At 60.8% G+C, this 14,634-nt stretch overlaps 1 protein-coding gene across 1 annotated transcript in view; it reads left to right on the top strand.

Annotated features, from left to right (window-relative positions):
- LOC144948551 (uncharacterized) overlaps positions 1-14,419 on the top strand; it is a 32,852-nt gene extending 18,433 nt beyond the window's left edge. The window contains exons 8-11 of the mRNA XM_078878119.1: positions 10,442-10,538; positions 11,454-11,573; positions 12,217-12,386; positions 14,248-14,419. Coding sequence (XP_078734245.1) covers positions 10,442-10,538; positions 11,454-11,573; positions 12,217-12,386; positions 14,248-14,419 — 559 coding nt within the window. The remainder of the gene's footprint in view (positions 1-10,441; positions 10,539-11,453; positions 11,574-12,216; positions 12,387-14,247) is intronic.
- The last annotated feature ends 215 nt before the right edge of the window (positions 14,420-14,634 follow it).

The following is a 14,634-nucleotide window of genomic DNA, read 5'->3' as shown; positions in this document are numbered from 1 at the left end:
TTTGGATGTATCGCGTTTCATGATGCAACGATTAATTCTCGCAATCTCATTTCCCTGTGGCGGTGCAACCGTGTTGGTTACTTTTTTCGGGTCGCTGGGCTCTCAGCCCGGACGCAGGTTCGCTCGCAAACTTCTTCACCAACGCGAGCTCCCGCGCGTGTCCCGCGTGTGTCCCGCGCGTGTCCCGCACGTGTCCCGCGCATCGCCAGTGCCCGCCCGTGCCATGGGTCGCACCGCAAAGCCGCGCGACGGGCGAACGAGCGACTGGCTGAACCGATAACGTCATCGCCCTCGCGCATGGCGCACGCCCTCGAGGGGTGCCCGCTGCCGCGAGCGATTGGCGTCTCGCCACAGGGCTGGGCCGCCATCTCGCCCGATCTGCATCGCGCAAGAAGTCTCGCCGCGCGAAGCGGCTTCCATTCGGACATCGCACGCAATTTGCTCGACGTGGCGGTGAGGAGCCGAATCGATCGCGATCGATGCGGCGACGTTAAACCACGTGGCAATTGAACGTGCTTGGCTGTGTCGGGTGGTTGGAGGGCCTTGAGGACACAAATTCGGTCAGATCGAGAGGACATGGCCTAACCCATGAATCTCATAAAAACCCAAGTGGAGATGCGCGGCGGTTACAGCTCTGGGAGAGAGGAGACGGGGAGAGATGGAGGCGGCGTTACGGGGTCACCCAGCGAATCGTGGCGGGGATCAACGTGGTGCCATCGTCGCTAACGAGCCGACAGCGGAGGACATTGGCCGGCCGGGTCGAGCGGCTCGAGTGGAGCTCGCCACGCGGGTCTCCACAGGGGCTACGGGGAGGCCGGTGTCGCCCTTCGGGCATTGAAGGCGCGACTAAGATGACGATGAAAGGTTCAGGCAGAAATGTCAATAAATCACAGCAGCGACGATCACGACGCAACCACAATGCGGAAGTCGTGGACCTGATCCCCCGTGCCACACGCATCCTCTCGGAGGACCCCACCCCCATTCCGTTCGCACTTCCGATTAGCGCGCTCGGCTATGTACGGCACGAAAGAGGTTCAACATACATGCATGCATTAGAACGGTGGGACGGCACGACTTTGTCTTGACGGCTACCGCTGAGCGGGGGGGGGGGGGGCGTAGTGGGGGGGGGGAGGGTTGCCACCGGTGCCGTGCGTAGCGCGAGGGTAACGATGCGGATTAATTACCTCGAACGGGGGGAGTGGCTGCCTGAGTCTCCGCGCCTCCGCACTGCGGGGTCGTTCGTTACCCCGGGCGAGCGCTGACAGCGGAGACACGGCACGGGGGGGGGGGGGGGGCTGCCCTGGCGAGGTCAGGGTCAAGGGAGCTCAGGGTCAGAGAGCGGGGTTGGGGTCGGCCTCGGACGGACAGGCTGAGCGCGTTCAGACACGTGCGCTTGTTTGCGAGGTGAGGCGCGGTCGGGAGTTATCGTCGTTGTCAGCCACGGTGAGTCCACCGCCGGTCCAAGGCCTTCCCAAGCGACGTAACGATTCACCCGAAGGCAGGAACTCATCATCTCGTCGTCGCCACCGTGGGAACGCGCCGAGGCACGCGCAGAGTTTGGCGAGCCGGCGGGCTGGAGCCTGACCCGGGCCACGGTCACCGTCGCCGTGCCCCCCGTGGTGCGACACGGGCGAAGGGAAGGACGGCCGTTGTTGTTGTCTTGGTGGGGGCAGATGGGGGGGGGGGAGATGGGGGGGGGGGGCGCCCCCCACACGCCACCCCCCCCCCGCGGGGGCGATGATGGCCGCCGTGGGGCTGTTTGTAAGGGGAGCAGAATTGATGAGCACGTCCCTGTGCGGGCCGGGACTGAGTTAATTACCGCCTGATAATAGGGAAAGATGAATTACCACGGAGGAAGTGCGAAGGGGGGTGGGGGGGGGGGCACGGCTCGTACCTGCGCGCGCCTCGTTCATCACGGAGTTTGGTCTTCACCTGTGGGACTGCGCGACAACAGTGGGACGCGTCGCTGCGTTCGTTCGTGTAACATTTGTAATCTGGTGGGGCGATTTAATGAGAAGATCGAGACCATCTCCCGAGTGTGTGTGCAGGGTGTCTCGGTGCAGGGTGTCTCAGTGCAGGTGTCTCAGTGCACGGTGTCTCAGGGTGTCTCAGTGCAGGGTGTCTCAGTGCAGGTGTCTCAGTGCAGGGTGTCTCAGTGCAGGGTGTCTTAGTGCAGGGTGTCTCAGTGCAGGGTGTCCCAGTGCAGGGTGTCTCAGTGCAGGGTGTCTCAGTGCAGGTGTCTCAGTGCAGGGTGTCAGTGCAGGTGTCTCAGTGCAGGGTGTCTCAGTGCAGGTGTCTCAGTGCAGGGTGTCTCAGTGCAGGTGTCTCAGTGCAGGGTGTCTCAGTGCAGGGTGTCTCAGGGTGTCTCAGTGCAGGGTGTCAGTGCAGGTGTCTCAGTGCAGGTGTCTCAGTGCAGGTGTCTCAGTGCAAGGTGTCTCAGGGTGTCTCAGTGCAGGGTGTCTCAGTGCAGGGTGTCTCAGTGCAGGGTGTCTCAGTGCAGGTGACTCAGTGCAGGTGTCTCAGTGCAGGTGTCTCAGTGCAGGTGTCTCAGTGCAGGGTGTCTCAGTGCAGGGTGTCTGAGTGCAGGTGTCTCAGTGCAGGTGTCTCAGTGCAGGTGTCTCAGTGCAGGGTGTCTCAGTGCAGGTGTCTCAGTGCAGGTGACTCAGTGCAGGGTGTCTCAGTGCAGGTGTCTCAGTGCAGGTGTCTCAGTGCAGGTGTCTCAGTGCAGGTGTCTCAGTGCAGGTGTCTCAGTGCAGGTGTCTCAGTGCAGGGTGTCTCAGTGCAGGTGTCTCAGTGCAGGTGACTCAGTGCAGGGTGTCTCAGTGCAGGTGTCTCAGTGCAGGTGTCTCAGTGCAGGTGTCACAGTGCAGGGTGTCTCAGTGCAGGTGTCTCAGTGCAGGGTGTCTCAGTGCAGGTGTCTCAGTGCAGGTGTCTCAGTGCAGGTGTCTCAGTGCAGGTGTCTCAGTGCAGGTGTCTCAGTGCAGGTGTCTCAGTGCAGGTGACTCAGTGCAGGGTGTCTCAGTGCAGGTGTCTCAGTGCAGGTGTCTCAGTGCAGGGTGTCTCAGTGCAGGTGTCTCAGTGCAGGTGACTCAGTGCAGGGTGTCTCAGTGCAGGTGTCTCAGTGCAGTTGACTCAGTGCAGGTGTCTCAGTGCAGGTGTCTCAGTGCAGGTGACTCAGTGCAGGGTGTCTCAGTGCAGGTGTCTCAGTGCAGTTGTCTCAGTGCAGGGTGTCTCAGTGCAGGTGACTCAGTGCAGGGTGTCTCAGTGCAGGTGTCTCAGTGCAGGGTGTCTCAGTGCAGGGTGTCTCAGGGTGTCTCAGTGCAGGGTGTCAGTGCAGGTGTCTCAGTGCAGGTGTCTCAGTGCAAGGTGTCTCAGGGTGTCTCAGTGCAGGGTGTCTCAGTGCAGGGTGTCTCAGTGCAGGGTGTCTCAGTGCAGGGTGTCTCAGTGCAGGTGACTCAGTGCAGGTGTCTCAGTGCAGGTGTCTCAGTGCAGGGTGTCTCAGTGCAGGTGTCTCAGTGCAGGGTGTCTCAGTGCAGGTGTCTCAGTGCAGGTGTCTCAGTGCAGGGTGTCTCAGTGCAGGTGACTCAGTGCAGGGTGTCTCAGTGCAGGTGTCTCAGTGCAGGTGTCTCAGTGCAGGTGTCTCAGTGCAGGTGTCTCAGTGCAGGGTGTCTCAGTGCAGGTGTCTCAGTGCAGGTGTCTCAGTGCAGGTGTCTCAGTGCAGGGTGTCTCAGTGCAGGTGTCTCAGTGCAGGTGACTCAGTGCAGGGTGTCTCAGTGCAGGTGTCTCAGTGCAGGTGTCTCAGTGCAGGTGTCACAGTGCAGGGTGTCTCAGTGCAGGTGTCTCAGTGCAGGTGTCTCAGTGCAGGTGTCTCAGTGCAGGGTGTCTCAGTGCAGGTGTCTCAGTGCAGGTGTCTCAGTGCAGGTGTCTCAGTGCAGGTGACTCAGTGCAGGGTGTCTCAGTGCAGGTGTCTCAGTGCAGTTGACTCAGTGCAGGTGTCTCAGTGCAGGTGACTCAGTGCAGGGTGTCTCAGTGCAGGTGTCTCAGTGCAGGTGTCTCAGTGCAGGGTGTCTCAGTGCAGGTGACTCAGTGCAGGGTGTCTCAGTGCAGGTGTCTCAGTGCAGGTGACTCAGTGCAGGTGTCTCAGTGCAGGGTGTCTCAGTGCAGGTGTCTCAGTGCAGGGTGTCTCAGTGCAGGTGACTCAGTGCAGGTGTCTCAATGCAGGGTGTCTCAGTGCAGGTGTCTCAGTGCAGGGTGTCTCAGTGCAGGTGTCTCAGTGCAGGTGTCTCAGTGCAGGGTGTCTCAGTGCAGGTGTCTCAGTGCAGGGTGTCTCAGTGCAGGGTGTCTCAGTGCAGGTGTCTCAGTGCAGGTGTCTCAGTGTGTCTCAGTGCAGGTGTCTCAGTGCAGGGTGTCTCAGTGCAGGTGTCTCAGTGCAGGTGTCTCAGTGCAGGGTGTCTCAGTGCAGGTGTCTCAGTGCAGGTGACTCAGTGCAGGGTGTCTCAGTGCAGGTGTCTCAGTGCAGGTGTCTCAGTGCAGGGTGTCTCAGTGCAGGGTGTCTCAGTGCAGGTGTCTCAGTGCAGGTGTCTCAGTGTGTCTCAGTGCAGGTGTCTCAGTGTGTCTCAGTGCAGGGTGTCTCAGTGCAGGTGTCTCATTGCAGGTATCTCAGTGCAGGGTGTCTCAGTGCAGGTGTCTCAGTGCAGGTGTCTCAGTGCAGGGTGTCTCAGTGCAGGTGTCTCAGTGCAGGTGTCTCAGTGCAGGTGTCACAGTGCAGGGTGTCTCAGTGCAGGTGTCTCAGTGCAGGTGTCACAGTGCAGAGTGTCTCAGTGCAGGTGTCTCAGTGCAGGTGTCACAGTGCAGGGTGTCTCAGTGCAGGTGTCTCAGTGCAGGTGTCTCAGTGCAGGGTGTCTCAGTGCAGGTGTCTCAGTGCAGGTGTCTCAGTGCAGGGTGTCACAGTGCAGGGTGTCTCAGTGCATGTGTCTCAGTGCAGGTGTCTCAGTGCAGGGTGTCTCAGTGCAGGTGTCTCAGTGCAGGTGTCACAGTGCAGGGTGTCTCAGTGCAGGTGTCTCAGTGCAGGGTGTCTCAGTGCAGGTGTCACAGTGCAGGTGTCTCAGTGCAGGTGTCACAGTGCAGGTGTCACAGTGCAAGGTGTCTCAGTGCAGGTGTCTCAGTGCAGGTGTCTCAGTGCAGGGTGTCTCAGTGCAGGTGTCACAGTGCAGGTGTCACAGTGCAGGTGTCTCAGTGCAGGGTGTCTCAGTGCAGGTGTCTCAGTGCAGGTGTCACAGTGCAGGTGTCTCTGTGCAGGGTGTCTCAGTGCAGGTGTCACAGTGCAGGGTGTCTCAGTGCAGGTGTCTCAGTGCAGGTGTCTCAGTGCAGGGTGTCTCAGTGCAGGTGTCACAGTGCAGGTGTCTCAGTGCAGGTGTCTCGGTGCAGGGTGTCTCGGTGCAGGTGTCTCGGTGCAGGGTGTCTCAGTGCAGGTGTGTCAGTGCAGGTGTCTCGGTGCAGGGTGTCTCAGTGCAGGTGTCTCAGTGCAGGTGTCTCAGTGCAGGGTGTCTCGGTGCAGGTGTCTCGGTGCAGGGTGTCTCAGTGCAGGTGTCTCGGTGCAGGGTGTCTCAGTGCAGGGTGTCTCGGTGCAGGTGTCTCGGTGCAGGTGTCTCGGTGCAGGGTGTCTCGGTGCAGGGTGTCTCGGTGCAGGTGTCTCAGTGCAGGGTGTCTCGGTGCAGGGTGTCTCAGTGCAGGTGTCTCGGTGCAGGGTGTCTCGGTGCAGGTGTCTCGGTGCAGGTGTCTCGGTGCAGGGTGTCTCGGTGCAGGTGTCTCAGTGCAGGGTGTCTCGGTGCAGGGTGTCTCAGTGTAGGGTGTCTCGGTGCAGGTGTCTCGGTGCAGGGTGTCTCGGTGCAGGTGTCTCGGTGCAGGGTGTCTCGGTGCAGGGTGTCTCGGTGCAGGGTGTCTCAGTGCAGGTGTCTCAGTGCAGGTGTCTCAGTGCAGGGTGTCTCGGTGCAGGTGTCCGGGTGCAGGGTGTCTCGGTGCAGGTGTCTCGGTGCAGGGTGTCTCAGTGCAGGTGTCTCAGTGCAGGTGTCTCAGTGCAGGGTGTCTCGGTGCAGGTGTCTCGGTGCAGGTGTCTCGGTGCAGGGTGTCTCTGCAGGTGTCTCAGTGCAGGGTGTCTCGGTGCAGGTGTCTCGGTGCAGGGTGTCTCAGTGCAGGTGTCTCAGTGCAGGTGTCTCAGTGCAGGGTGTCTCGGTGCAGGTGTCTTGGTGCAGGGTGTCTCAGTGCAGGTGTCTCAGTGCAGGTGTCTCCGTGCAGGGTGTCTCGGTGCAGGTGTCTCAGTGCAGGTGTCTCAGTGCAGGTGTCTCAGTGCAGGTGTCTCAGTGCAGGTGTCTCGGTGCAGGGTGTCTCGGTGCAGGGTGTCTCAGTGCAGGGTGTCTCAGGGTGTCTCGGTGCAGGGTGTCTCAGTGCAGGTGTCTCGGTGCAGGTGTCTCAGTGCAGGTGTCTCAGTGCAGGTGTCTCGGTGCAGGGTGTCTCGGTGCAGGGTGTCTCAGTGCAGGTGTCTCGGTGCAGGGTGTCTCTGCAGGGTGTCTCAGTGCAGGGTGTCTCGGTGCAGGTGTCTCAGTGCAGGTGTCTCAGTGCAGGTGTCTCAGTGCAGGGTGTCTCAGTGCAGGTGTCTCAGTGCAGGGTGTCTCAGTGCAGGTGTCTCAGTGCAGGTGTCTCGGTGCAGGGTGTCTCAGTGCAGGTGTCTCAGTGCAGGGTGTCTCAGTGCAGGTGTCTCAGTGCAGGTGTATCGGTGCAGGGTGTCTCGGTGCAGGTGTCTCGGTGCAGGTGTCTCGGTGCAGGTGTCTCAGTGCAGGGTGTCTCAGTGCAGGGTGTCTCAGTTCAGGGTGTCTCAGTGCGGGTGTCTCAGTGCAGGTGTCTCAGTGCAGGGTGTCTCAGTGCAGGGTGTCTCAGTGCAGGGTGTCTCAGGGTGTCTCAGTGCAGCTGTCTCAGTGCAGGGTGTCTCAGTGCAGGTGTCTCAGTGCAGGGTGTCTCAGGTGTCTCAGTGCAGGGTGTCACAGTGCAGGGTGTCTCAGTGCAGGGTGTCTCAGTGCAGGTGTCTCAGTGCAGGGTGTCTCAGTGCAGGGTGTTTCAGTGCAGGGTGTCTCGGTGCAGGTGTCTCAGTGCAGGTGTCTCAGTGCAGGGTGTCTCGGTGCAGGTGTCTCAGTGCAGGGTGTCTCAGTGCAGGTGTCTCAGTGCAGGGTGTCTCAGTGCAGGTGTCTCAGTGCAGGGTGTCTCAGTGCAGGGTGTCTCAGGGTGTCTCAGTGCAGCTGTCTCAGTGCAGGGTGTCTCAGTGCAGGTGTCTCAGTGCAGGTGTCTCAGTGCAGGGTGTCTCGGTGCAGGTGTCCGGGTGCAGGGTGTCTCGGTGCAGGTGTCTCGGTGCAGGGTGTCTCAGTGCAGGTGTCTCAGTGCAGGTGTCTCAGTGCAGGGTGTCTCGGTGCAGGTGTCTCGGTGCAGGTGTCTCGGTGCAGGGTGTCTCTGCAGGTGTCTCAGTGCAGGGTGTCTCGGTGCAGGTGTCTCGGTGCAGGGTGTCTCAGTGCAGGTGTCTCAGTGCAGGTGTCTCAGTGCAGGGTGTCTCGGTGCAGGTGTCTTGGTGCAGGGTGTCTCAGTGCAGGTGTCTCAGTGCAGGTGTCTCCGTGCAGGGTGTCTCGGTGCAGGTGTCTCAGTGCAGGTGTCTCAGTGCAGGTGTCTCAGTGCAGGTGTCTCGGTGCAGGGTGTCTCGGTGCAGGGTGTCTCAGTGCAGGGTGTCTCAGGGTGTCTCGGTGCAGGTGTCTCAGTGCAGGTGTCTCAGTGCAGGTGTCTCGGTGCAGGGTGTCTCGGTGCAGGGTGTCTCGGTGCAGGGTGTCTCGGTGCAGGTGTCTCGGTGCAGGGTGTCTCTGCAGGGTGTCTCAGTGCAGGGTGTCTCGGTGCAGGTGTCTCAGTGCAGGTGTCTCAGTGCAGGTGTCTCAGTGCAGGTGTCTCGGTGCAGGGTGTCTCAGTGCAGGTGTCTCAGTGCAGGGTGTCTCAGTGCAGGTGTCTCAGTGCAGGTGTCTCGGTGCAGGGTGTCTCAGTGCAGGTGTCTCAGTGCAGGGTGTCTCAGTGCAGGTGTCTCAGTGCAGGTGTATCGGTGCAGGGTGTCTCGGTGCAGGTGTCTCGGTGCAGGTGTCTCGGTGCAGGTGTCTCAGTGCAGGGTGTCTCAGTGCAGGGTGTCTCAGTTCAGGGTGTCTCAGTGCAGGTGTCTCAGTGCAGGGTGTCTCAGTGCAGGGTGTCTCAGTGCAGGGTGTCTCAGTGCAGGGTGTCTCAGGGTGTCTCAGTGCAGCTGTCTCAGTGCAGGGTGTCTCAGTGCAGGTGTCTCAGTGCAGGGTGTCTCAGGTGTCTCAGTGCAGGGTGTCTCAGGGTGTCTCAGTGCAGCTGTCTCAGTGCAGGGTGTCTCAGTGCAGGTGTCTCAGTGCAGGGTGTCTCAGTGCAGGGTGTCTCAGTGCAGGTGTCTCAGTGCAGGGTGTCTCAGTGCAGGGTGTCTCGGTGCAGGGTGTCTCGGTGCAGGTGTCTCAGTGCAGGTGTCTCGGTGCAGGTGTCTCAGTGCAGGGTGTCTCAGTGCAGGTGTCTCAGTGCAGGGTGTCTCAGTGCTGGTGTCTCAGTGCAGGGTGTCTCAGTGCAGGGTGTCTCAGTGCAGGTGTCTCAGTGCAGGGTGTCTCAGTTCAGGATGTCTCAGTGCAGGGTGTCTCGGTGCAGGTGTCTCAGTGCAGGTGTCTCAGTGCAGGGTGTCTCGGTGCAGGTGTCTCAGTGCAGGGTGTCTCAGTGCAGGGTGTCTCAGTGCAGGTGTCTCAGTGCAGGTGTCTCAGTGCAGGGTGTCTCGGTGCAGGTGTCTCAGTGCAGGGTGTCTCAGTGCAGGTGTCTCGGTGCAGGGTGTCTCGGTGCAGGTGTCTCAGTGCAGGGTGTCTCAGTGCAGGGTGTCTCAGTGCAGGGTGTCTCAGTGCAGGTGTCTCAGTGCAGGGTGTCTCAGTGCAGGGTGTCTCAGGGTGTCTCAGTGCAGGTGTCTCAGTGCAGGGTGTCTCAGTGCAGGTGTCTCAGTGCAGGGTGTCTCAGGTGTCTCAGTGCAGGGTGTCTCAGTGCAGGGTGTCTCAGTGCAGGTGTCTCGGTGCAGGTGTCTCAGTGCAGGGGTCTCAGTGCAGGTGTCTCGGGGCAGGGTGTCTCGGTGCAGGTGTCTCGGTGCAGGGTGTCTCAGTGCAGGTGTCTCGGTGCAGGGTGTCTCAGTGCAGGTGTCTCAGTGCAGGGTGTCTCAGTGCAGGGTGTCTCAGTGCAGGGTGTCTCAGTGCAGGTGTCTCAGTGCAGGGTGTCTCAGTGCAGGTGTCTCAGTGCAGGGTGTCTCAGGTGTCTCAGTGCAGGGTGTCTCAGTGCAGGGTGTCTCAGGTGTCTCAGTGCAGGGTGTCTCAGTGCAGGTGTCTCAGTGCAGGGTGTCTCAGTGCAGGGTGTCTCAGTGCAGGTGTCTCAGTGCAGGTGTCTCAGTGCAGGGTGTCTCAGGTGTCTCAGTGCAGGGTGTCTCAGTGCAGGGTGTCTCAGTGCAGGTGTCTCAGTGCAGGTGTCTCAGTGCAGGTGTCTCAGTGCAGGTGTCTCAGTGCAGGGTGTCTCGGTGCAGGTGTCTCGGTGCAGGTTGTCTCGGTGCAGGTGTTTCAGTGCAGGGTGTCTCAGTGCAGGGTGACTCAGTGCAGGTGTCTCAGTGCAGGGTGTCTCAGTGCAGGTGTCTCGGTGCAGGGTGTCTCGATGCAGGTGTCTCAGTGCAGGGTGTCTCAGTGCAGGTGTCTCAGTGCAGGGTGTCTCAGTGCAGGTGTCTCAGTGCAGGGTGTCTCAGGTGTCTCAGTGCAGGGTGTCTCAGTGCAGGTGTCTCAGTGCAGGGTGTCTCAGTGCAGGTGTCTCAGTGCAGGTGTCTCAGTGCAGGGTGTCTCAGTGCAGGGTGTCTCAGTGCAGGTGTCTCAGTGCAGGTGTCTCAGTGCAGGGTGTCTCAGTGCAGGGTGTCACAGTGCAGGTGTCTCAGTGCAGGGTGTCTCAGTGCAGGGTGTCTCAGTGCAGGGTGTCTATCAACATTCAGAGCACACACAGTTATTTATTTATCTTTTGCTACGCTTGTTTGCCCAGGAAAACCTCACCGTGACTCTTTTTCAAAAGGGGATCCTTGTCAATGCATCGATGCCGCTTGTGTGATCCCAGTCGATTTGGAGAGAATGTTTCAGCATTGGGGATGTGGTTGACCGATACCAGTTCCACTGGATGTGTGGGTTTAGCTATGGGAGGAGGAAACCGGAGAACCCGGACGAAACTCGCACCGGGTCGTGGATCGAACCCAGACGCTTCTTGATGTGAAGCGCGTGTGTTCCCACCGCGCCGCACTAACCTATGTTGCTGTTGTGGTTGTTGTTGTTGTTGGTGGTGGCGGTGGTGGCGGCAGCCACGGACAGAGGGACACTGCTCAAATCCTGCTCACACGCGGGGCACGCTTCCTGGCCGACCGGAACGGCGTCACTCCCATCGACCTGTGTGTGCAGGTAGAGCCCCCCCCCCCCCCCACTCTCACCCAGCCCCCCACTCTCACCCAGCCCCCCACACTCACCTCCCCTCACTCCCCCACCCTCCTCACTCTCCCTCACCCCTCCACTCTCCCTCACCCCTCCACCCTCACCCCTCCACCTTCATCCCCCCCACCTCCCCTTCACCTCACTCCCCCACCCTCCGAACTCCCCTTCCTCACCCCCCTCCTCACCCCCCCTCCTCACCCCCCCTCCTCACCCCCCTCACCCCCCTCACCCCCCTCACCCCCCCTCACCCCCCCTCACCTCCCCCTCGTGGAGGCTGCCAGCCACCCAATCGGTAAGCGACACTCCGCGCCCAAACCTGGAGGGGGAGGCCCGTCTCTCCTCGGGAGTAGTTGTGACGTGTCCCCATGAGGCTCGCGGGAGTGTAGTAACCAAGGTGACCCACGTGTGGAGTAGTCAGGGGGGTCCACCTAGCCTGGCACAAGCAGGCGACCCTCGGTCTGGACACGCTTCAAACGTTCGGCGTCCCGCGAGCAGAGCCGGGTCTCCACGTTGCGTTCCGTGGCCGTAGGGGGACCTGTTTTGTAACCGGCCCGTTGCCCGAAACGTCGCCGATTACACTTTCCCTTTTGAGGCCACGCGCGTCCAACGCGGCGGGGAGGGGGGGGGCTGCTAGTGACGCGGAGTTTAGTGCCGAGTTGTTATCGGCTGTGCTTTTGTTCACTGCTGCCAATGCAGCAGTAGCAGCAGCAGTAGCAGCAGCAGCGGCAGCAGCAGCGTCGCCAGACACGTTGTCTCAAAGTTCAAAGCACCCGGCAGTTCCACCTGCACCGGTTCAATCGCACGGCCCCTGACCCTGCTGACGAGACACCGGTGGTCAAAACCCGTCCAGAGTTTCGCCTGCGTTGAACCACGGCGCACGGGAAGTCGCGCTCCCAGAAGGCCGTGCGTTTATTTGTCGCGCGAGGCTCGGGGAGTGCCGTCCCCGCCGACTTTGACCGCTTGGCTCGACGGGAGGGCCTTGTCGTCCTCACGATCGGCGTGGCCGTACCGTGGCCATAGTGTGGTGGTCGCGTGGCGGTAGCGTGGCCATAGCTTGGCCGTACCGTGGCCGTAGCGTCGCGGTAGCGTGGCGGTAGTGTGGCAGTAGCGTGGCCGTAGCGTGGCCGTAGTGTGGCATTAGCGTGGCGGTAGCGTGGCGGTAGCGTGGCGGTAGCGTGGCCGTAGCGTGCCGGTAGCGTGGCATTAGCGTGGCGGTAGCGTGGCCGTAGCGCGGCGGTCGCGTGGCGGTAGCGTGGCCGTAGCGTGGCGGTCACGTGGTGGTAGCGTCGCGGTTGTGTCGTGGAAGCGTTATTAAAAGGTTGCGCGATAAGCTCCCTGTGGTTGGCGGTGCGGGAGAGCGAGCGGCGCGCCGAGGAGAAATTAGCAGGGCTCACACGACAGCCACTTAATCTCCCTAATGCCCCATGCTGATGACACAATGAGCGAACTATTTTGGACAGAAGTGGAGAGTTTTTTTATCTCTTCGCCCCGGCTCGCTCTCCCTCGCTCGCTCTCTCTCTCTCTGCCTATCGCTCTCCCTCTCTGCGTGCGCGCGTCTCGATGAGCGTGTCTGCTTCAGCTGAGCGTGAATTGAATCCCGCGCCGAGCCGCTCGCTGCGCGCACTCATTAGGGGCGCCCCCGTCCCAGAGGACGCTGCTCGTGGAGGTCGCGGGGACGCGTGGCTTGAGCGCTCGCTCGCCCTCGTTACTCGGCGACGCTCGCCCCTCGGTGCTCACGCTCGACCCGCCCAGCGCTCGCCCCCTCAACCCCACGCTTGCTCTTCGATACTTCTTATTCTTCGGCCCCGACGCTTTGCGGTGGGAGTGGGAGTGGGAGTGTGAGTGGGAGTGTGAGTGGGAGCACCTTTAGCATTGAGATCGAGCTGACAAGGGGACCCTGTGTGGAGCAGTAGCCAAGGTGACCCACGTGGAGTAGCCAAGGTGACCCACGTGGAGTAACCAAGGTGACCCACGTGTGGAGTAACCAAGGAGACCCACGTGGAGTAATCAAGGAGACCCACGTGGAGTAACCAAGGTGACCCACGTGGAGTAACCAAGGTGACCCACGTGGAGTAACCAAGGTGACCCACGTGGAGTAACCAAGGTGACCCACGTGGAGTAACCAAGGTGACCCACGTGTGGAGTAACCAAGATGACCCACGTAGAGTAACCAAGGTGACCCACGTGGAGTAACCAAGGAGACCCACGTGGAGTAACAAAGGTGACCCACGTGGAGTAACCAAGGAGACCCACGTGTGGAGTAACCAAGGAGACCCACGTGTGAAGTAACCAAGGTGACCCACGTGTGGAGTAACCAAGATGACCCACGTAGAGTAACCAAGGTGACCCACGTGGAGTAACCAAGGTGACCCACGTGGAGTAACCAAGGAGACCCACGTGTGGAGTAACCATGGAGACCCACGTGTGAAGTAACCAAGGTGACCCACGTGGAGTAACCAAGGTGACCCACGTGGAGTAACCAAGGAGACCCACGTGGAGTAACAAAGGTGACCCACGTGGAGTAACCAAGGAGACCCACGTGTGGAGTAACCAAGGAGACCCACGTGTGAAGTAACCAAGGTGACCCACGTGTGGAGTAACCAAGGTGACCCACGTGGAGTAACCAAGGTGACCCACGTGGAGTAACCAAGGAGACCCACGTGGAGTAACCAAGGTGACCCACGTGGAGTAACCAAGGAGCCCACGTGGAGTAACCAAGGTGACCCACGTGGAGTAACCAAGGAGACCCACGTGGAGTAACCAAGGAGACCCACGTGGAGTAACCAAGGTGACCCAGGTGTGGAGTAGCCAAGGAGACCCACGTGGAGTAACCAAGGAGACCCACGTGGTGTAACCAAGGTGACCCACGTGTGGAGTAACCAAGGGGGTCCACCTAGCCTGGCACAAGCACCATGGTGATGTTGCTGCCACCTCGTGGCGAACGGCCATTGTTTGTGAGTGTGTGAGTGGTCGACTCGGTTCAGATAATCGTCACCGGTGTTGGCCGTGAGCGGGAATCGAATTGGGGTCGCCGGGCTCCTAGCCCAGCGCGCTCACCGCTACCCTACCACTCCTCAAATGAGTATCTCGTGCGGTGTGTAAACATCGCCACTGGTGCTGGCCACCCACCTCCTCGTGTGCCGTGCAGGCCTTAATAGGTGCTCGCTAACAGCACTTGCCCCAACAGGCTGTTAAGGCTACACGGGGGGGAGGAGGGGGATGTTTGTGAGTGAGCGTGAGACGCAGAACTTGCCACCGGCATTGACCGTGGCCAGGAATCGAACGCCGGTTTCGTGGAGCAACGCGGCCCCACCGCTCCCCCACCGCTCCCCCACCGCTCCCCCACCGCTCCCCCACCGCTCCCCCACCGCTCCCCCACCGCTCCCCCACCGCTCCCCCACCGCTCCCCCACCGCTCCCCCACCGCTCCCCCACCGCTCCCCCACCGCTCCCCCCGCGCGCGCGCGTAAGCTCGCTCGGCTCGCGCGAACATCGCGAACGCACGCAACAATTTACTGGAGGGATTGCTTGGAAGATGTGAACCCTGCACACAGTGATATAAATACTAATTACGTCCTAATTGCCTCACAAATCCCCAGTCCCGTGCTCACGTGCATCATGTAAATAGCAATTACTTGGAGCGCGGCAATAAACACAACGGAACGCGGCGCGAGTCGCAGACATCCAGACGAACGGCGCTCACGGCCCGGGCGGGCGACGGCCGACGGCCCTCGTCACGCGGTACGACCGGGGCCGGCACGGCCGCCGCCGCCGTGGTCGTGGGCCGTGGTCACTCCACTGCTGGATGGAGGGTTCCTCTCCCAAGCCGTCACCAGCGAGCCCGCGACGTAGCGACGCGGCGAGCGTCAGCGCGCGCTCGCAAGCCCCCGTCACGGGACGGAGGCAGAGAGCGCTCGTGCCTCAGATCTCTCCCTCCCTGTCTCCATCTCTCCGTCCGTCCGTCCGTCCATCGGTAATCGTGGGCGGCTGTGACGGAGGCACAGTAACTCCCGTAGGAATGATCGAATCGGAATGACAGTGCAGGGCGGTAGAGTCGTGTTGCTGGT

This window comes from Lampetra fluviatilis, chromosome 50, assembly GCF_964198595.1.
Source record: "Lampetra fluviatilis chromosome 50, kcLamFluv1.1, whole genome shotgun sequence".
In the NCBI taxonomy this organism is placed as follows: Eukaryota; Metazoa; Chordata; class Hyperoartia; order Petromyzontiformes; family Petromyzontidae; genus Lampetra; species Lampetra fluviatilis.
Note: the sequence above shows the minus strand (reverse complement) of the source record. Positions and strands in the feature narration are given on the sequence as shown.